We start from the raw sequence: 23,721 nt of genomic DNA, 5'->3' as shown, positions 1-23,721 counted from the left end.
TTAGTTTTGGCAGTCAGATTAGTATGAGAACTGGGAACTGAATTATAAGAACATATAACCAATTCTTGTAGGGTGCAAACTACAGAAAATAAAATTGTATATGCTATGTCTCAGGCTTGTTTACCCATTTTAATAAAAATTTTCTTTTAAAGCAGGCAGTTGGCAAAGAACAACAGCTGGAGACAAGGATTTCTAGCTTAAAAAATGAGCTATTGCTTTTAAAAAGTCAAGTGGACCAAATTAATAAAGAAACTCTCCCTTGCTCAGTGAAAGATAATGCACAGTTATTAAATATGCCTATTGTGAAGGGTGATTTTGATCTGCAGATTGCTCGACAGGACTATTACACATCCAGGCAAGATATGGTGTGTGGTCAGCTGATAAAGCAGAAATCATCCTTTGAGCTGCTACAGCTAGCTTATGAAATTGAGTTGAGAAAACACAGAGAAATTCACCGTCAACTAGAAAACCTAATTCAGGAGTTGAAGCATAGCAGCAAAGAATTAGAGAAGAGGTTCGACAGTTTGTTGGATCCACTCATTCAGTATCCAAAACAAAGAAACACTATTGATTCAAATGACACCTCTACTCACAGGTACGTATGTTAATGATTGTTTGCTTTATTCCCTCAATTCATCCTTTACATTGACTGTTGAATGATTAGTCTACCTCACTCCACTGGTATAGCCACGGGGGGGTGGGGACAATTTGGGTTCAGCCTCCCCCCTCCCAAAAAAAATTGAGACACACATCAACTTGGCTGCAGGGGTTCCCAAGTCCCACCAAAGCCTGCTATGTTTTTTGGGCTGCTGCCAAATCAGTTACCCGCCAGCACATGCTTCTTTTTTGTGATATTTAGCATGGTTAAGGGAGGCCCAGCCCCTCCGCATGCATAAAAATTGAGCATGCGTAGGAGGTGGGCTTCTCTCATGTATGCTCAGTTTTGTGAAAGCCAAGCATGCGCAGGGGTGGGGGCCTTGCATGGTATGGCAGCCCAGGAAAAGCGCCAGACTTTGGCTGAAGGAGGGCTTCTGCTAGTGGGGCTTGGGGCCACCACCAGCTGAGGTATGTGGGGTTGTGAGGGTCAAAAGTTTGTGCCCCTTCCATTTGGGCTCAGGCTGCCTCCTCCCCCCAAAGCCTAAAGTTTGGCTTCACCCCTGCCTCACACTATGGTATTTTTTGCTCAAATTTGTACAATTATCCCTCCCCATTTTCTTTTTTTAGCTGAGAGAAGTTTAGAAAATACAGGGTTGTTGAAATAGTTACTTTATCCTTCAGCTGCTACTTTGTATTTGTCCTGCTCTGATCGTCATCAACAAAGCAAGCACTGGTGACCACATGATGCCAAAATGAAAGTACAAATATCTAGAACTGTATTTAATATAACTCTTTGCTGACTAGCAGGTTCTGACCTGGGAATTAGGTTTGGTACCATTACTGAGAGATCTGAGTAGTGGTTTCACTATGCATGTCTCACAACTGGGTCATAGTAACATAGTACATGACGGCAGAAAAAGACCTGCATGGTCCATCCAGTCTGCCCAACAAGACAAACTCATATGTGCTACTTTTTGTGTATACCCTACTTTGATTTGTACCTGTCCTCTTCAGGGCACAGACCGTATAAGTCTGTCCAGCACTATCCTCGCCTCCCTCCACCGGCTGGCTCTGCCACCCAATCTCGGCTAAGCTCCTTAGGATTCATTCCTTCTTAATTAGGATTCCTTTATGTTTATCCCACGCGTGTTTGAATTCTGTTACCATTTTCATTTCCACCACCTCCACAGTTCCACCACATTTCCACAGTTCACAAAAAATAAAATTAAGTGCTTCTTGTGTCCTTTTATTTCCACCAGCCGCTTTTCCTCTTGGTCTTAGTGAGAAATTTTATGTTATCCTCTTGTTTCCTTAATTGGCTTTCAGCTTGTAAATGTTTTATTTTTCAACATTCTGCCAAATCATCCACTGTTCCATCTGAGAGTAGTAAATCACCTGGACCAGATGACATACATCCAAGGGTACTCAAAGAACTCAAACGTGAAATTGCTGATCTGCTATTAGTAATATGTAACCTGTCATAAAAATCGTCTGTAGTACCTGAAGATTGGAGGGTGGACAATGTGACGCCGATTTTTAAAAAGGGTTCTAGGGGTGATCTGGGAAATTACAGACCGGTAAACCTGATGTTGGTGCCGGGCAAAATAGTGGAAACTAATATAAAGAATAAAATTACAGAACACATAGACAAACATGGTTTAATGGGAACAGAGTCAACATGGGTTCAGTCAAGGGAAGTTTTGCCTCACCAGTTTGCTTCATTTCTTTGAAGGCATGAATAATCACACACTAGATATCATTACACACAAATTTGCATCAGAACTAAATCTCGCACTAACAGATACAAAGTAGACAGCTATACCATGGTCTGACCACAACAAGGCAAACCTTTCTCTTCAATGGCGAACAAAAGATTCACAACACAAACAAAAACAACAAACCTACACCACGAGAGGCAAAATAGACCCGCTATTATTTTGGCAACAATTCTACAACAACGAATGGACAACACCAACAGACTCACCCCAATTTCTTCTTGAATGGGACAACAGATGCAGAATAATATTGGACAACATACAGTGGGGGAAATAAGTATTTGATCCCTTGCTGATTTTGTAAGTTTGCCCACTGACAAAGACATGAGCAGCCCATAATTGAAGGGTAGGTTATTGGTAACAGTGAGAGATAGCACATCACAAATTAAATCCGGAAAATCACATTGTGGAAAGTATATGAATTTATTTGCATTCTGCAGAGGGAAATAAGTATTTGACCCCCCACCAACCAGTAAGAGATCTGGCCCCTACAGACCAGGTAGATGCTCCAAATCAACTCGTTACCTGCATGACAGACAGCTGTCGGCAATGGTCACCTGTATGAAAGACACCTGTCCACAGACTCAGTGAATCAGTCAGACTCTAACCTCTACAAAATGGCCAAGAGCAAGGAGCTGTCTAAGGATGTCAGGGACAAGATCATACACCTGCACAAGGCTGGAATGGGCTACAAAACCATCAGTAAGACGCTGGGCGAGAAGGAGACAACTGTTGGTGCCATAGTAAGAAAATGGAAGAAGTACAAAATGACTGTCAATCGACAAAGATCTGGGGCTCCACGCAAAATCTCACCTCGTGGGGTATCCTTGATCATGAGGAAGGTTAGAAATCAGCCTACAACTACAAGGGGGGAACTTGTCAATGATCTCAAGGCAGCTGGGACCACTGTCACCACGAAAACCATTGGTAACACATTACGACATAACGGATTGCAATCCTGAAGTGCCCGCAAGGTCCCCCTGCTCCGGAAGGCACATGTGACGGCCCGTCTGAAGTTTGCCAGTGAACACCTGGATGATGCCGAGAGTGATTGGGAGAAGGTGCTGTGGTCAGATGAGACAAAAATTGAGCTCTTTGGCATGAACTCAACTCGCCGTGTTTGGAGGAAGAGAAATGCTGCCTATGACCCAAAGAACACCATCCCCACTGTCAAGCATGGAGGTGGAAATGTTATGTTTTGGGGGTGTTTCTCTGCTAAGGGCACAGGACTACTTCACCGCATCAATGGGAGAATGGATGGGGCCATGTACCGTACAATTCTGAGTGACAACCTCCTTCCCTCCGCCAGGGCCTTAAAAATGGGTCGTGGCTGGGTCTTCCAGCACGACAATGACCCAAAACATACAGCCAAGGCAACAAAGGAGTGGCTCAGGAAGAAGCACATTAGGGTCATGGAGTGGCCTAGCCAGTCACCAGACCTTAATCCCATTGAAAACTTATGGAGGGAGCTGAAGCTGCGAGTTGCCAAGCGACAGCCCAGAACTCTTAATGATTTAGAGATGATCTGCAAAGAGGAGTGGACCAAAATTCCTCCTGACATGTGTGCAAACCTCATCATCAACTACAGAAGACGTCTGACCGCTGTGCTTGCCAACAAGGGTTTTGCCACCAAGTATTAGGTCTTGTTTGCCAGAGGGATTAAATACTTATTTCCCTCTGCAGAATGCAAATAAATTCATATACTTTCCACAATGTGATTTTCCGGATTTAATTTGTGATGTGCTATCTCTCACTGTTACCAATAACCTACCCTTCAATTATGGGCTGCTCATGTCTTTGTCAGTGGGCAAACTTACAAAATCAGCAAGGGATCAAATACTTATTTCCCCCACTGTAGCACCACTCCAAACCAGAACCTCACACAGAAAAAACTCAATACCATGGTTCAATGAAGAATTGAAAGTACTAAAAACACAAGTCAGAAGACTAGAACGAGCATGGAGTAAGAAAAAAGACGATTCTACATTCAACAACTGGAAACAACTACAAAGAAAATACAAATACACCATCAGGCAAACTAAAAGATCATACTATAAAACTAAAATCGGACCAGCCTACAAGGATACACATACACTCTTCCAACTTGTAAACAAACTACTAAATACCACAACAGTTACTTCTAACAACATAGACACCCCATCAGCAACCAATCTTGTGAATTATTTCAAAGAGAAAATCATAAAGCTACGACTCATGTTACCTATCAACACAACTGACTATATAAACCTCCTTGAGTGTTTACATCCAATACCTGGGGAACACCCAACAGACCGATCATGGACCAACTTTGACACACTCTCGATCGACAACATCTCCCAAATGCTTGGAAAATATGCCAAGTCACAATGCAAATTAGACATCTGCCCGACTAACCTTATAAGATCTGCCCCTCAACAACTCAAAACAGACCTCACGAAGCACCTGAACTACATGTTACAAAATGGTCTCTTCCCAGAGGATAAAGGAAACATTCTACTTACTCCTTTACCTAAAGACGCAAAGAAAAGTACAAGTAACATAGAGGCATATTTTCAAAGCACTTATGGAAGGCTAAGTGCTTTGAAAATATGCCTAATAACCAACTATCGCCCAGTAGCATCTATCCCACTGATAACCAAACTCATGGAAGGCGTAGTAACGAAACAACTCACTAATTACCTAAATAAATACTTAATTCTTCACGAGTCTCAGGATTTTGATCGAACCACAGCACTGAAACAGTACTAGTAACTTTTTAATGAATAGATTTAAGCAGACAATTGCAACGGGCAACAACATACTTCTCCTGCAATTCGACATGTCTAGTGCCTTCGACATGGTCAACCATGGAATATTACTGCATATCCTAGATTACTTTGGAGTTGGAGGTAATGTTCTCAACTGGTTTAAAGGATTCCTGACCACAAGATCATACCAAGTAATAACGAATGCGGACATATGAACCCCATGGATACCTGACTGTGGAGTTCCCCAAGGATCCCCCCTCTCACCAACACTCTTCAACCTAATGATGATACCCTTAGCCAAGCTACTAGCCAATCAAAACCTCAATCCCTACATATATGCAGACGATGTCACGATCTATATCCCGTTCATACACGATCTAAAGGAAATCACCAACGAGATAAACCAAAGCTTCCAAATCATGCATTCCTGGGCAGATGCATTCCAGCTAAAACTCAACGCAGAAAAAACACAATGTCTTATACTCACCTCACAACATAATACAAATAAATTCACCACCATAACCACGCCAAACTTTTCCCTTCCCGTCTCAGACAGTCTGAAAATTCTTGGTGTTACCATTGATCGAAATCTCACACTCGAAACGCACGTGAAGAACACAACTAAGAAAATGTTCCACTCCATGTGGAAACTCAAAAGAGTAAAACCCTTCTTCCCGAGATCCATCTTTCGCAACCTGGTACAGTCAATGGTGCTAAGTCACTTGGACTATTGCAATGCACTCTACGCTGGCTGCAAAGAACAGACTATCAAGAAACTTCAAACAGCCCAGAACACCGCAGCCAGACTCATATCTGGAAAAACAAAATATGAAAGTGCAAAACCCCTAAGAGAGAAACTTCACTGGCTCCCACTTAAAGAACGCATCACGTTCAAGATCTGCACGATTGTTCATAAAATCATTCACGGAGATGCCCCGACCTACATGCTAAACCTCGTGGACCTACCTCCCAGAAATGCTAAAAGATCAGCCCGCACATTTCTTAATTTACACTTCCCCAGCTGTAAAGGACTAAAATACAAACTAACACATGCGACCAGCTTTTCCTACATTAGCACGCAGCTGTGGAATGCATTACCAACTAGCGTGAAAACAATCAAAGAAATAATCAACTTCCGCAAATCTCTGAAAACCTATCTCTTCAACAAGGCCTACCACGAGAACCCATAGCTTAATTATAACACTTCACCACTCCACCCTTACTCTGAAAGTCATACTTCTATAACTGTTTGCGTAGATCTTTCCTGTCATCCTTGATCTTGTTGTTACACCAGTTGTATCTTTTCCCCTGGAATGGCGATGCCATAACAGGACTTTGTAAGCCACATTGAGCCTGCAAGTAGTTGGGAAAATGTGGGATACAAGTGCAATAAATAAAATATGGATAAAGGTGAGCCGGTTGATGTAGTGTATTTAGATTTTCAGAAAGCTTTTGATAAAAATTCCTCATGAGAGACTCCTGAGAAAATTAAAGAGTCATGGGGTAGGAGGCAAGGTTCTAGTGGATTAGGAATTGGTTATTGGACAGAAAACAGAGGGTAAAGTTAAATGGTCATTTCTCTCAATGGAGGAAGGTGAACAGTGGAGTGCTGCAGGGATCTGTATTGGGACCAGTGCTATTTAACATATTTATAAATGATATGGAAATCGGAGCGACGAGTGAGGTGATTAAATTTGGAGATGATACAAAACTATTCAAGGTTGTTAAAACACGAGCGGACTATGAAATATTGTAGGAAAACCATAAGAAATTGGAAGATTGGGCATTCAGATGGCAGATGAAATTTAATGTGAACAAATGTGAGGTGATGCACATTGGAAAGAATAATCCGAATCATAGTTACCTGATGCTAGGGTCCACCTTGGGGGTCAGCGCAAAAGAAAAAGACGTAGGTGTCATAGATAATGCACTGAAATCTTCTGTTCAGTGTGTGGCAGTGGCCAAAAAAGCAAACAGGATGCTAGGACTAATTAGGAAAAGAATGGTGAATAAGACCAAAAATACTATAATGCCTTTGTATCACTCCATGAGGTGAGCATACCTTGAGTATTGCGTTCATTTCTTGTCGCCATATCTTTAAAAAAGACATAGCGGAATTAGAAAAGGTTCATAGAAGAGTGGCCAGAATGATAAGAGGTTAGGGCTCTTCAGCTTGGAAAAGAGAAGATGAGGGGAGATATGATTGAGGTCTATAAAATCCTGAGTGCTGTAGAACGAGTAGAAGTAAATTGATTTTTTACTCGTTCCAAAAGTACAAAGACTAGGGGACACTCGAGGAAGCTACATGGAAATACTTTTAAAACAAATAGGAGGAAATATTTTTTCACTCAAAAAATAGTTAAGCTCTGGAACTCTTTGCTGGAGGATGTAGTAACAGAGATTAGTGTAGCTGGGTTTAAAAAAGGTTTGGACAAATTCCTGGAGGGAAAGTCCATAGTCTGCTATTGAGACAGACATGGGGAAGCAACTGCTTGCCCCAGGATTGGTAGCATGGAATGTTACTTCTATTTGGGTTTCTGCCAGGTACTTGTGACCTGGCTTGGCCACTGTTTGGAAAATAGGATACTGGGCTAGATGGACCATTGGTCTGAACTACTATGGCAGGCCCCTGATTTTTTTTTTTTTTAATCTTTCACAGATAACCTCTCAAGAAATGTTTGCTATGGATTTCACATTCTTGGCTTTTTGCACCATGCCAGATGAGCATGAGAACTACTTTAAATTCTGCCTATATCCATAGAAGTGATCATAGCTGGCCATCACAGAGTGACTGCATTTCTTGTAAAGGGCTGCTGACTGAGAAATCTGCTCCAAAATGTCACTGTCAGCAGTTAAATCCTAAATGAATACACTGTGCACCATCCTTGGTAATGAATTTAAGCCCAGCTCCAAGAAGCTAGTCTCAAGGATTCAACAGATGATCTGGGAAATTGACCATAGTCATGCTGCTGGCCAGGTCTTCCTAAAGAAAACCTCTGCCCTATTGACAGTTGAGCCAATGCTCCATTTTTCTTCCAGATACTTGGCAAAGAATCTAAAGATTCATATCAAGCCTTTAACAAGAGGTTATATGACTCTCCAGAGTCCAGACATGTTTGAAATGGCTCATAATCTAAAATGGGTGCACCTGGAGGTTAGTTTGGTTTTCTCTGTTGAAATTGCTTTATCCTGGTCTTCTGGAGCTATCCTAATATCTTATAGATGTCTCTTGATATGACTGCTGTCATGGAGCTGGGTATGATTGAGGCTGGGAAAAAAAATTGTTAGTTTTTTTTTTAGGATGGGGGGGTTGGTGACCACTGGGGGAGTAAGGGGAGGTCATCCCCGATACCATCCGGTGGTCATCTGGTCAGTTCAGGCAACTTTTCATGGCTTGGTCGCAAGAAAAAAATGGACCAAGTAAAGTCGGCCAAGTGCTCGTCAGGGACGCCTTCTTTTTTCCTTTATCTGCCGAGGACGCCCATCTCTTAATCACGCCCCAGTCTTGCCTTCGCTATGGTGCCGACACACCCCCATGAACTTTGGTTGCCCCCGCGATGGGAAGCAGTTGAGGATGCCCAAAATCAGCTTTTGATTATGCCGATTTGGGCGAACCTGAGAGAAGAACGCCCATCTCCCGATTTGTGTCGAAAGATGGGCACCCTTCTCTTTCGAAAATAAGCCTGAAAGTGTTCAACAAGGATTTACCGTTTAGCTCGTTTCTGCTACTCAGCATGGACTAGGAAAGGAAGATTTAACACAGCTGTTGCCTAGGTTAAAATGTTGAATCAAGTGTCAACTCGTATGCTGATGGGCCTCGATTGGTATTGAGTGTTCCTGCACCAACGTTAACTGCTCCCTTAATGTTTGTCTAAGCAGACCACTTTTTGAGTTTTGAGTCGGTGAAGCAGGACTAGAAGCCAAGTTGATTTCTCCTTTCTTGGCCTTAAGTTGAGAATCAGCTTAGATCAGTTTGAGATTAGGCTTACTGGAGTCTAGGTCTGTGTCAAATTAATGCTACAGAGCTGCTCAGTATACAGAGCAGGGGTTTAGCAGCCAGTCGGGATAGCCTGAAAACCCCGACTGGCTGGGTGTGCCCTGAGGACTAGGTTGAAAATCCCTAATATAGTAGATTAAGAATCTGCATTGTGGTGCCCCAAGTATTTCTCTGTCAGTGGTAGCTCAAAGAGAACTATTCTACTGATATCCCTTTGAAGTCTTCTCATTAGGTCATAAGAATTGTCTTACAGGCTCAGACCAAGGGTCCATCTAGTCCAGCAACCTGTTTTTACCAGTGGCCAGTTCAAGTTATAAGTATCTGGCAAAGTCCTAAAAAGTGGCAAGATTGCATGCTACCTCACCCCAAGGATAAACATAAACCATAAGCAGTGGCTTCCCCAGGTCTACCTTAATAATGGTTTATGGACTTTTGCTCCAGGAATTTGTCCAAACCTTTTTTTAAACTTAGCTACATTAACTGATTTTACTACTTAACTATATACTGAGTGAAAAAAATATTTTCTTCTATCTGTTTTAAATATGCCAGTATGTAACTTAATGGAGTGTCCCCTAGTCTTTGTATTTTTTGAAAGAGTGAACAATCCATGTTTACGTATTCCACTCCATGTACAATTTTATAGACCTGAACCATATCTCCCCTCAGCTGTCTCAACAAGCTGAAGAGCCCTAATTTCTTTAACCTTTCCTCATATGAGAGTCCTTACACGCCGTTAATCATTTTGGTTGATCTTGTTTGTACCTTTTCCAGTTCCACTATGTTTTTTTTTAGATAAGGCGACCAGAATTGCACACAGTACTCAGTGTAGCCCCACTACAGAGTAATAGAGATCAACCAAAGCCTCCAAATAATGCACACCTGGGCAGATGCATTCCAACTAAAACGTAATGCAGAAAAAACACAATGTCTGGTACTTACTTCACAATTTAACACAAAAAACTTCTCCACCATAACCACACCATACTGTTCTCTTCCTGTCTCACAAAACTTGAAAATTCTTGGAGTCATCATTGATCAAAACCTCACTCTTGATGACCATGTGAAAAACACTACGAAAAAGATGTTCTACTCCATGTGGAAACTCAAGAGTAAAACCTTTCTTCCCGAGATAAGTCTTCCGTACCTTGGTACAGTCAGTGGTAATAAGTCATCTGGACTACTGCAACGCACTGTACGCTGGCTGCAAAGAACAGACTATTAAAAAACTCCAAACTGCCCAGAATACGGCCGCCAGACTCCTATATGGAAAAACTAAATATGAAAGTGCAAAACCCTTAAGAGAGAAACTTCACTGGCTACCTCTTAAGGAACGCATTGCATTCAAGATCTGCAAGATTGTACACAAAATCATTCACGCAGACGCCCCAACCTACATGCTAAACCTCGTGGACCTACCTTCCAGAAATGCCACAAGATCATTTCACAAATTTCTCAACCTACACTTCCCCAGCTGTAAAGGACTAAAATACAAGCTGATGCACGCCACTACCTTCTCTTACATGAGCATGCAGTTATGGAACGCATTACCCATAAACCTGAAAACAATCGATGAAACAACTACCTTTCGCAAATCTCTGAAGACATATTTCTTCAACAAGGTCTACAGTGAAAACCTACAGCCCCACTAATCCACTTCACCAACCCATTCAGTTATAAAGCCCACCTTCTATAAATACCCTGATAACTCCCTCCCTTCTTCTTTCTTCCCATGATTAAGCTTGACATACTGGAATAACTATGTTAACAACACTATGTAAGCCACTTTGAGCCTGCAAATAGGTGGGATAAGGTGGGATACAAATGCAATAAATAAATAATAATAATAAAAATATCTACGCTGACGATGTGACCATATACATCCCCTTTCGCTCTTCCATAGCCGAAATCACAGCTAAGATTCAGACCAGCCTCGCCATCATGACCAACTGGCTTGCACATTTAAGTTTAAACTCAACCAGGAAAAAACGCAGTGCCTCATCCTCTCCTCCCAGTTTAACAAGTCTGTACCGGCCTCGGTTACTGCACAGAACATCTCCATTCCTGTCGCTGCCAGTATGAGACTCCTTGGGGTCATTCTGGACCCTCACCTGACCCTTGAGCTCCAAGTCTTGTCCGTCACGAAGCGCATGTTCCTTTCCATGAGGTCCCTTAAGCGTATTAAGCAGTACCTTCCCTTTGACCTGTTCAGGACGCTAATCCACTCACTCGTCTTAAGCCACTTTGACTATTGCAATGGAATTTATACTGGTTGCAAGGAGCACGTCCTTAAAAAACTTCAGACTGCACAGAACACAGCGGCGCGACTGCTATTTGGCAAATCGCGGTTTGAGGTAGCGAAGCCCCTCCATGAAAAGCTCCACTGGCTCCCGATCAAGGAAAGAATAGAATTCAAAGTCTGTGTTCTCGTTCACAAAATTGTCTATGAGGAGGCACCAACCTATATGTTTAGCCTTATCGACTTCCCGCCCAGGAATTCCGTGACGTCCTCCCGCACCTATTTGACTCTCCACTTTCCTAACTGCAGGAACTTATGCAGATATAAGCTGCTCTTTGCCTCGTCGTTCAGCTACACATGCCCCCGTTTCTGGAACGCTCTACCATCACCGTTAAAGGAGACAGCCGAACACAGCCTATTCAAGACATCTCTAAAGACTTACCTGTGTAATCGTTCTTACTCCACTCCTGCTTGATCCCCTGCATTCCCTTATTCCTCTCCCCTGTTGACCCCCTCTCTTCCCCTCCTCTACTCTTTACTCCATCTTGCATATGACTTATTGTATTGTACGCTTCCTTCAACGTTGTAAGCCACATAGAGCTTGCCTTGGTGGGATTATGTGGGATATAAATGTTCACAATAAATAAATAAATTCCTGGAATTGTGGATTTTTCCAAGTCCATTTAGTAGTGGTTTATGGACTTGGCCTTTAGGAAACCGTCTAACCCTAAACTCTGCTAAGCTAACCGCCTTCACCACGTTCTCCAGTAACAAATTCCAGAGTTTAATTATGCGTTGGGTGAAGAAACGTTTACTACACTGTAGTTTCATCGCATGCCCCCTAGTCCTAGTATTTTTGGAAAGTGTGAACAGACACTTCACATCTACCTGTTCCACTCTTCTCCAAGCTGAAAAGCCCTAGCCTCCTTAGTCTTTCTTCATAGGGAAGTCATCCCATCCCCGCTATCATTTTAGTCGCCCTTCGCTGCACCTTTTCCAATTCTACTATATCTTTCTTGAGATGTGGCGACCAGAATTGAACACAATACTCAAGGTGCGGTCGCACCATGGAGCGATACAACGGCATTATAACATCCTCACACCTGTTTTCCATACCTTTCCTAATAATACCCAACATTCTATTCGCTTTCTTAGCCGCAGCAGCACACTGAGCAGAAGGTTTCAGTGTATTATCAACGACGATTTTTGGACGCTTTCTGCAAAATGGCCAAAATTGGATTTAGACATATCAAAAATGCCCCTCTTTATCAACATTTTTGTTCACATCTTTGAAACAAATTTAGCAAATTGCTGAGGCAAGACTTCGCTTGACTGAATCCATGTTGACTCTGTCCCATTAAACTGTTTGTCTATGTGTTCGGTAATTTTGTTTTTTATAGTAGTTTCTATCATTTTGCTTGGCACCGATATTAAACTTACCAGTCTGTATTTCCCAAATCACCCCTGGAACCCTTTTTAAAAATTGGCATTAACATTGGCCACCTTCCAATCTTTCAGGTACCATGGAAGATTTTTAATGACAGGTTACAGATCACCAATAGTAGACCTGCAGTTTCATTTTTGAGCACCTTCAGTACCCATCTGGTCCAAGAGATCGGCTGCTTTTAACTTGTTGTTTTGGCTTATAAATTAGAGATCTGGCCTGGGGTGGGAGGGAGTGGTTTCTTGAAGAGCTAGTCTTTTCCTTAGATGACATTACCAAGGACCCTTTTGTCCACAAGACCTCACCAGTGAGATTAAGAAATTGAAATCCCTTATCACTGCTTAGTCAAAATAAAGGTTAGTTTTTTACTGATTCTAAGGGTAATAGCCAGTGTCCCAGCCTCTGTATTGCGCTATGGTGCAACCTCAATTTGAGTATTGCGTTTAATTCTGGTCACTATCTAAAAAAAGATACAGCAGAATTAGAAAAGTGTTCAAAGAAGAGCAACCAAAATGATAAAAGGGATGGAATTCTTCCCATATGAGGAAAGGCTAAAGAGGTTAGGGCTCTTCAGCTTGGAAATGAGACAGATGAGGGGAGATATGATTGAGGTCTATAAAATCCTGAGTGGTGTAGAACGGGTAAAAGTGAATCGATTTTTCACTCTTTCAGAGACCAGTGGACACTCAATGAAATTACATAGAAATACTTAATGAAATTACATAGAAATACTTTTAAAACAAATAGGAGGAAATATTTTTTCACTCAAAGAATAGTTAAGCTCTGAAACTCATTGCTGAAGAATGTGGTAACGGCGGTTAGCATATCTGGATTTAAAAAAAAAGGTTTGAACAAGTTCCTGGAGGAAAAGTCCTTTGTTTTTCAGGTAGACATGGGAGAAGCCACTGCTTGCCCCAGGATTGGTAGCATGGAGTGTTGCTACTAATTGGGTTTCTGCCAGGTACTTGTCTCCTGGATTGGCCACTGTTGGAAGCAGGATACTGATCTAGATGGACCATTGGTCTGACCCAGTATGGCAATTATGTTCTTATGTAGGTATTTAAATGTCTGTAGCTTCTTCGAGGGCAAGCAGGCACAATATTTCGTGGAGCAGAGAGGTCGCATTCATGATCTCTCCTCAGCACACAAAAAACCTTTTGCCTTTTGGTTCTTTACCTTTTGGTTCTTTACCTTTTCAGGTCAAATTTTCTTCATAACTATTTGTTTTTGTCATAGATTAACATTTTTTATTGAATTCATTTCATTTTCTGCCCAAGGAGCTTCCAAGATCTTCCTTCTACCCAGGAACCATTGACTTTCTCGGGTATGCGATTACTCGAGCTCCCCAGGCCATTGAGCCTTTTGACCTTGCGTCACCCATTTTTGCCTCCATGCAATCATAGAAACATAGAAAAATGTAGGCAGATAAAGACCATATGGCTTATCCAGTCTGCCTGTCCATGCCATCTACTCTCCCTTTCACTCCCTTAGAGATATGTACTTGCCTCAAGTTCTCTTGAATTCAGATACTGTTTTTGTCTCCACTAGCTCCACCGGGAGGCCGTTCCACAAGTTCACCACCCTTTCCGTGAAGAAGTCATTCTTCAGGTTATTTCTGAGTCTGTCCCCTTTCATCTTCATCCTATGCCCCCTTGTTCCAGAGCTTCCTTTCAATTGAAAGAGACTCGCATCCTGTGCATTTATGCCACATAGGTATTTAAATTTCTCTATCATATCTCCCATCTCCCACTTTTCTTTCAAAGTATGCATATTGACATCTTTGTCCCCATCAGTTTATGACTAAGACCATTGACCATTTTAGTAGCCACTCTTTGGAATGACTCTATCCTGTTTATATCATTTTGAGGTGTGGTCTTCAGAACTGTACACAATATTCTAAATGAGGTCTCCCCATAGTCTTATACAGAGGCATCATTCCCTCCTTTTTCCCTACTGGCCATTCCTCTCCTTATGCACCCAAGTGTTCTTCTAGCTTTTGCCATTGCCCTTTCTACCTTTTTGGCCACCTTAATATCATCACATATGATCACACTCAAGTCCTTCTCCTCTTTCCTGCACAAAAGTTTTTCGCCCCCTAAACTGTACCCTGCCCTCTGGTTTTTGCCGCCCAAATGCATGACTCTGCATTTTTCAGCATTAAATCTAAGCTGTCAAATTTGAGAACATTCCTCTAGCTTCACCAAATCCTTCCTCATGTAATCCACACCATCAGGGGTGACTTCCCTATTGCAGATTTTGGTATCATCCACAAAGAGGCAAACTTTACCAGACAGCCCTTCAGTAATATCGCTACAAAAAACTGTTAAAAAGAGCCAAACCTTGTGGAACACCACTTTTAACATCCTTTTCCTCAGAATGAGCTCAATTTATCACTACCTTCTATCACTTTCTACTCAACCAGTTGCTAACCCAGTCAGTCAATTTAGGGCCCATGCCAAGGGCATTTAGTTTATTAGTCATCTATGTGAAACCGTGTCAAAGACTTTGCAAAATGTAAATATACCACATGTAGTGCACTCCCTCAGTCCTATTCTTTGGTCACAGTCAAAGAAATTAATCGTATTTGTCTGACAAGACCTTCCTCTAGTGAAACCATGTTGCCTCGGGTTCTGTAATCCATTGTATTCCAAAAACTTTACCATTCTCTATTTTAAAGCATTTCCATTGATTTACTTACCACAGAAGTCAGATTGAGGGTGCTGAGTGGCTTTAAAAAGTGTGCTCGGTGTAATCGTATTATTTCAGGAAAAGACCTCCATAACTGGTGTGTTCAGTGCCTAGATCTGGGCCACCGAGATATTCTCTGTAACCTCTGTCAGCGTGTGCAGAAGAGGTGCATTAAAGTCCGCAGAATCCAGTGTCAATACTTTTTGTTTCTGCATCAACTTCAGCATTAGCATCAAGCATGGCAGGAGATTTGGTAAAAGATGTAGAACCTTCATCAGGCGTAATGTTGAGTGCACCCATGCAGCACTGAGAAGGTGATGCATTGGATTTGATGTAACAAAAGAGAGGGAACAAAGTACAAACTAAAGTCCAAACAAAAAAAAACACAGCACCACGGGCCTTTAAAAATGGAACACAGTTCTTTAATGAATGAGCCTTGACAAAAGTCTTTTTGTCAAGGCTCATTCATTAAAGAACTGTGTTCCATTTTTAAAGGCCCGTGGTGCTGTGTTTTTTTTGTTTGGGCATTGGATTTGATGCCATGTTCATGCCAGGACTACGTGTATGCATGAAAGTAAGGATAAGGATATCTTTTAAAAGGTGTAGGTTGATGTAATAGTTTTAAGAAACTATAGTGTTATAAATAAATACATGAATAAAAGTTTGATATAAAAATGTACAGTGATTACAGTGAGATAGTAATTATATATAAGTGTAATCAGAGTGAAATCAAGAAAGAGAAGTGTTTAGTGACTATACATTTGCAGGGATAAGCTTGAAAAAAAAGTAACCCCCATAGCCTTTACTTCTTCTCTCATGTCCAAAAAAACTTTTGTCTGTCTTGAGTGGATCTGGTAACATCAGGAAATATCCATACCTTTTGCCCACAGAACTTTTGATGGGCATTCTTAAAGTACAACTTCAAAATCATGTTGAAATCTTGCTCAAATACCAATGAAATCAATAGTGTTAGCCCTATTGGTAACTTCTGATAACGAATCTTCTAAGATCAGGGAAATATCTCTTAGATCATTAATTTTCTCCTCTTCCTGGGCCTGTTCCAAAACTTCAGGAGACCCCCCCCCCCCCCTTAGCTTCTTCTTCATGGGGAGAAAATATATCTTGTTTATGGGAGGAATATTTTGAGAGGAAATCTTTAAATTTTCAATGAGGTATTTCTTGAACAATTCTAATGGAAGGACTCCAACAGGCCTTGGAAAATTTAGTATCCTCAAATTCAAATGTCTATTATAATTTTCAATTTGTTCAGTTTTCTGATGCATAATCAATTTGTCCTTCATAACTGCTGCCATATTATCCTTAACATTGGAAACATTAATTTGTCCATCAACTTAGAAAGTTGCTCCACTGTAGAAACAAGATTCGCAGTTTCCTGAATTGACTTTGTTACCGAGGAATTCAATCTCTCAATTGCCTGCCAGAGGGTGTCTAGCGTAACCTCCACGGGAGGGTTCAACAATCCCTTCCTATCCAGAGTCGTGAGTACTGCTGCTGAATGATCCGAGGAAAAGCCATTACCACTGGCCCCAATCTGAGCGACTTCTGCAAGGTTGTGGCCCGTCTTCTCCTCCTACGTCACGGCGGGGCATGGTGGTGTTTCAGCTTCCGGAGGTGAGAGCGTTGTCTCATGTTCCTGAAGCGACAAGGTTCCTCCCTCAGCGCTTAAAACAGAACCCCCTCCGGTATTAATCTGTGGGCGCTGGAGTGCAAAGCTGGCTAGGGTTTGCTGTATCGGGGAGGAAGTAAGGGCGGGGTAGTGGTAAAGCCAGGACAAAATCCTCTTTGTCTTAGTATGAGGCATAGCAGGAAAAGTAGGAAAAACCGAGGAAACTTCAGCAACCTAACCCTGGCAGTCTCGCTCCTCGCAGCGTGTCGGCGCCATCTTGGCCACTCCCCATCTCACACCGCAAGATAGATTTTTTTTTTTAACCAATTAAGGATGCTCTATGAAGAAATGATTGGATGCCCAGTGGTGCAGGTAATGAGTAGGTAAACTGGTTAAAAAGAAGCAGAGGCACTGGTGCTATTTGTAGCACCCACTGCAAAGAATTTGCCGACAATAAATGAGTCCAGAACCGCTGTATCTGCGGGCAGTGCCAAAACATATGGCTGTGGGTCGCTGATTCATATGCAGGGAAAGTGGCCCTGAACGCTTGGGCAGGTGAGATATAAAGCCTCAAAAGAAATTTATATTGTAATTCCAATAAGCGCATTGAGGGGGTGATCCGATTATGCACATTTATAAATTGCCTATTGAAAATATGCTCAAAGTGATGTATAGGAAAATGTTTCTTATTGGAGGACAAGCAGAACAGAGCCCAGCATGGAAAATAGTATCCCAGTAATCTTTTCCAGAAACATTTGCTATTCTTATGAAACGTACAAGCCTAGTCTCGCCTGTTGCTGTTTCACAGGACCTCCTCAGTCTAGTCTATATCGAGGAGCCGATCAGACCTGGTTTGGGTGTTTTTTGCAGTCGCCTCAGCACCTCAAACGTGTCAATATCTAATTTTTGCAACGTAAAGAAAATAGTACCAGTAGCCTTCAAAATAGGGACATAGATCCTTTAATCATACACTTTTGTAAAACAATCCTCGGAGAGATTGTTTTACAAAAGCGTATGATTAATGGGTCTGTGTCCCTATTTTGAAGACTACTGGTACTTTTTTCTTTGCGTTTTGGACTTTTGTTTGTACTTTGCTCCCTCTCTTTGCTGTACTACTAATATCTAATTTTTGAAAATATGTAAGTCCTGCCATTTATCACATCTACCTAGTAGTTCCTTAGTCAGATTGGCAAAGTATGTTTTAATTCTTCTTTCATGATACCTCAGTGTGGGCCATTTTTAGGCTTTGAGCTCCTTGTCAGAATATTTTTGTCATTATCTTGCCGCATGATTTTTCTGTGGCTAGTTTTCTGAACAAAATGTCCCAAAAGAAGATGCCAAGCAGCATCAAGATGTGTTCCAGGTGCAACAGGACCACATCTATTACAGATATTCACTCAGAGTGCCTGCAGAGACCTGACCTATTCCTCTTATCTGTTACAGATGTCAGAGATTCACTGATTCATGCTAGAGAAAAGCTTTTCAAAGAGAAGACCAGTCCATTGACTTCAGAATTGGAAACACCAGCCTCCGTGGAATCAGATGCTACATTGGATGCTGGGGATGCTTCGACATCGAGAGATTCTCAGTTGCTTTTGACATCAGGCAACAGAAGAGCTCTCTGGAAGCAGTCATCATCTGATTCCTTTCTGAAGAATGATGCCGTGGGAGTGTGATGTTTAGGTATTGCTCCTCATCAAAGCATGGCACCAAGTTACCGAGGTTGCCATTGTTCTCGAAGTGCTATAAACGTGAGAATCACTTGCCATTGGAGAGAGTAAAACAGCTTCTATGGCCCCGAGACCCTGCTTCTGATACACGTCAGGGAACTCAGAAGGATGTGGATACTCCTTCTGTGATGTCCATGTCTTTGTCGATGGAAGCTTTGAGGAGCAGAAGGAGTGCTTCTTCACTCGATGCAGTACTGCAGCTTTGACATCGTCAGTGTTGAGAGCAGGGGCAATGCAGCTGACTCTAGAGATCCATGTCCTGCCAGAATCAAGGTTGGTTGCACCGGTGTCCATTTTCAGTGCATTGGGGAAGGAAGCTTCACTGACAAACCAGGAATCCTTGGTGTGTCAACACTGCAGGAAGCCAGACCATACAGTTAATAGTACAAGAGATTCAGAAACTCAGACTTCCCAGATAGATGTCCTGAGCAGGCACTCCCTGGAGTCAGAAAACTGGGAATTGTCCAAGGAGGCCACCTCTCTTATCAAAGCCTGTTGGGGGACAACCCAGTCAGGGTGCAGAGGGTATCAAGACAGAATGTGAAATTCTATAAAAATTTTTTTTTTTTTTTTTTTTTGCTAAGGTTTATTTTAGAGCCTTGGAAGAAATTCATGCAAGGTGATGTACAGCAAGAATTAAGTTAAACATAGGCAAAAGACAATTACAACAATTTACAATAAGGGCAATTCCTATAACTGGGCCCTTAGTGGCCCCTTAATTGGCACTTGCATGCATAAGTGGAGTGGAGGAGTGGCCTAGTGGTTAGGGTGGTGGACTTTGGTCCTGGGGAACTGAGGAACTGAGTTTGATTCCCACTTCAGGCACAGGCAGCTCCTTGTGACTCTAGGCAAGTCACTTAACCCTTCATTGCCCCATGTAAGCCGCATTGAGCTTGCCATGAGTGGGAAAGCGCGAAGTACAAATGTAACAAAAAAAAAAGTGCACAAAGCGCTATTCTGTAAGAGAGCAGATATGTGCGGCTACAGCATGTTGCTACAAAGGGGTTTACATGCATGATTCTTCTGTGCTGAAAGAGTGTGATTCATATGGAATGGTTGCCCAACCATTGTTGGAGGCACTGTATTTTTCCTCTGTCCATTTCTAGAATAAGTCTTGCAGTGGATTACTGCGCATTCTAGTTTCATGGTGCTCAAGGCACAGGATTGGTCTAGATGCCTGTGGTTTGCAAACTTGGACTGGATCACGGTGGGAGATAGATTTAGAGATTCCACAGGGGAGTGTAGTATGGTGTAGTCCTCCTCCTCGATTGATATTCACAAAGTTGTGTGGATTCTGAGAGATGGCAAGCTCACTGGACTAGTGAGTTGGTGTCCTTTTCAGGAGACATTTGTTTATACTCTATAGAAAAAATTTGTAAGGCTGTGACATGGTGGCTGTTGCAGTTATCTTCAGAATACTATTCTTAAGATGTGCTTGCGAGAGGGATCATGGCCTTTAGAACAGAATTACGCAGAACTGAGGTTGACAAGTCCCGCTCAGTGTGAAGGATTGCTCTATTACATCCTGTTCATTCTGGACTGGTCTGGAGGACATTTAGCAAGTATGATCAAAATGTTCCTTCCTTCTTCTGAGTCCTACCAGACCAGTCCAGAGTTCCACCCTGATTTGTTTACTTGGGTTTGGTTTCATTCATAATTGTCTGTCATTTCTAATAGGCCAGTATTAGGATCCAAAACTCACCAACAACTCTGGCTAAAAATGTCTGGACAGGTTGAAGCTCTACTACCCTCACTCCCTCCCTTCCTAAGTTAATGATTGAGCTTGAGGGATGTACTACATATGTTTGTTTTAAAAAAATATACTGAGCAATAGGTGACTGCATGGTGTCCTATATAAGGCAAGACTCAATGCTTGTTTTCTATCTCCATCTGCTGGAAGAGGGGTATAACTCATTCATTTTGGACTGGTCTGATAGGACTTGGGAAAAAATTAGCAGGTAAAACCAAGTGTTTCTGTCCACGTTTTACTAGGAAGTTCATTTCACATTCATTAAATCTCTCTTTGGTTTCTGTTGAAGACACTGTACTATCTTGGTAGCTTTAGACTAATCTTTGTCCATCCTCGATGTTCTTACAGAAAGGAATTTGGGTTGTAGTAGTTCTTTCAGTAGTGGGTTTAAGGCAAGTTACATTCAGGTACATTAAGTGTATCCCTATCCAAATTAAGTTGCTTGGTCAAGATCACAACTGGAGTGTCAGTAGGATTCAAACCCTGGCTTCCCAGGTGCTCCAGAACTTTGCATTATTCCTATCATACTTGGACAAGATGCTGGGCTCGATGGACCCTTGGTCTTTTCCCAGTATGGCATTACTTATGTACATTGTTCCTTATATTGGTAGTTGACAATTCTTTCCTTCCTATCAAGTTGCATTTAGGACATAAAAACAGATTAGCATTTTACACACTTTTGCATTGCATTTATTTGCAGTCTTGCACTCTGACAAGCACCACATTTGCAGGTATTTAATCCACACAGTTTCTATGTTTTATGAAATAATTATGATCGAGATACTAAATTGTCAATGAAATTGTGTGGGGTTTTGATCAGCTCTATTAAAATTTTGTATCTTTATTAACTGCAGACTATACCAGCTTATAGATGGAGAGAACAAAAAGCAACAGTTGTTCACTACGTATAATGGCCTAGAACAAGTGGCTCAGAAATTAATGCAAGACATTATTTCATTGCAAGATCAATTAGCCATATCTGATAAAGAACAGTCTCTCTCTCTGTCTAAATTGGATGCTGATTTGGAGTCTCTATATGATTCATTATATTGTGGGGTTCAGGATCCCTTGCTTAGTGCTCAGGTAAGTGTTTTCATTAAGTGGTGGGGAAAATATGGTAATAGAATACAAGAAAGCAAAAATATCCTTGTTGAGTTAATGTGAAGGGAAAAACGGAAGTCAAATGATATTTGTAGCATTTTACCAGGAAATAACATTAACAGGCTGGATGAACCTTATTCTGAGCTGCTATCAGTCTGTGGTTTTGGTAATGAATTACCCAGAATAAGGTGGGATTTGGAGGGGGAAACATGTAATTATCAAGATAATGAAACATCTATGACATTTTAAATCCACCTTTAAAGTGTCTTAATATAGTATAATCACGTTGTGCTGATATTTAAAAGAAAAACAATACAAAACCATATCAGTGAGCCTGGCAACAGATAATTGCATGTGCTAAAATTTGATGTATTGAGCCTAAAGCAAATGTGACTAAGCCAAGGTAGTTATTGAATAAGTGTCAGATAAGGGTGCTTTCTTTTGGAATGGGATTACTAAAATGTATATAGATATTTCAAAAATATTTTAATCTTTAAATTAGAGACAGGTTTCTTTTAGGCATTTACCTTTATATATATATATATATATATTTTGCTGAACCAAAACTTTGAGTGGAAGAGTAGCCTAGTGGTTAATGCAGCAGACTTTGATCCTGGGGAACTGGGCCCAATTCCCACTGCAGCTCCTTGCGACTCTGGGCAAGTCACTTAACCCTCCATTGCCCCAGGTACAAATAAGTACTTGTATATATTATGTAAATCGCTTTGAATATAGTTTAAAAACCACAGAAAGGCAGTATGTGAAGTCCCATTTTCCCTTTCCCTACTTCACTAAAAATTAAAATTGCTAAAATTTACCTGAGTGATCATCATTAATAGCTGGGAAAGACTGAAAATTATATCAAGATATTCTTCTGACCTACAAAGACATGTAGTTTAGACTCCAAGGGAAATGTCAATTAAGAGACCATCTCGTGTTTCACTAGTTATGGCAGAAAAGTGACATGGTATAGTTTGGAAATAAAAATTAGAATATGAACATAATTAACCTTTTTTTTGTTGTTGTTGTTAAGGAAATAACAGAACACATTCAACAACTAGAAGCTCAGCTGAATAAATTAAATCAGCTTGTTTTGGGAATTGTTACTGATACAAAAGCGAAGAGAAAGATCCTAGAAACAGATAAATTGCATCAGATGGAAAAACAGCTGTATGTGTATTTCTTCAAAGATGATGATGGTCTGAAGGATATTATAGAAAAACTGGAGTCTGAAGCAAACTTGTTCTAAACATCTTGAAATAAATTTTGAAATAACTTTTTTGATTAAGTTGTTTGATATTAGATTGCAATAACAGATTTTATAAATGAGCTATTTAATTGCATGAGTTCAAAACTTTTTTCGTGTCCATATTGCTCATAAAAGTAATTTTTGTAGCAGAAAATACTGTATTGATCTAGTTAGTACAACAAAGGCTTTTCTAGAGAGTAAAATTCTGTATGTGGGAAGTATGATAGGACCCAATATAAAATTTTTGCATAATGATTAAGCTTTAACATGGGTAAAGTCTTAGAGACCATTTTAATTTCTTATCCTGCATTAATGTAGTTCTATGTAAAACTGTAATCATTTTGTAGTATGTTAGGTTTGATCATTTTATAGGAATCTTTAAAAAATGGGAATGTAACGTATAGATGCCTTCATTCTTTTTGTTTTTTTAATCACTTTTAAAGGTATACAGCAAAGCTTTTTAGACTTGCTTGAGATTCTTTGAATTACTAAAATGAGACTGGCAAAAAAAGTTTTTAAAGTTGTTTTTTTTCAGGGTGGGAGGGGGTTAGTCACCACTGTGGGAGTCAGGGGAGGTCATCTTCGATTCCCTCCGGTGGTCATCTGGTCAGTTCGGACACGTTTTTGAGGCTTGTAAGCAAAAATGGACCAAGTAAAGTCGGCCAAGTGCTCATCAGGGACGCCCTTCTTTTTTCCATTATCGCTTGAGGACGCCCATCTGTTAGGCACGCCCCAGTCCCGCCTTCGCTATACCTCCGACATGCCCCCAGGAACTTTGGT

General features: G+C 41.2%; 1 protein-coding gene across 5 annotated transcripts in view; it reads left to right on the top strand.

Annotated features, from left to right (window-relative positions):
* HAUS3 (HAUS augmin like complex subunit 3) overlaps positions 1-23,483 on the top strand; it is a 54,685-nt gene extending 31,202 nt beyond the window's left edge. For all 5 annotated transcript variants that reach the window (XM_030192580.1, XM_030192579.1, XM_030192582.1 and 2 more), the window contains 3 exons: positions 153-595; positions 21,446-21,674; positions 22,726-23,483. In XM_030192580.1, the coding sequence (XP_030048440.1) occupies positions 153-595; positions 21,446-21,674; positions 22,726-22,941 (888 nt within the window). In that variant the 3' untranslated portion in view covers positions 22,942-23,483. The remainder of the gene's footprint in view (positions 1-152; positions 596-21,445; positions 21,675-22,725) is intronic.
* Positions 23,484-23,721: the final 238 nt, after the last annotated feature.

This window comes from Microcaecilia unicolor, chromosome 2 (assembly GCF_901765095.1).
Source record: "Microcaecilia unicolor chromosome 2, aMicUni1.1, whole genome shotgun sequence".
Classification (NCBI taxonomy): domain Eukaryota; kingdom Metazoa; phylum Chordata; class Amphibia; order Gymnophiona; family Siphonopidae; genus Microcaecilia; species Microcaecilia unicolor.
Note: the sequence above shows the minus strand (reverse complement) of the source record. Positions and strands in the feature narration are given on the sequence as shown.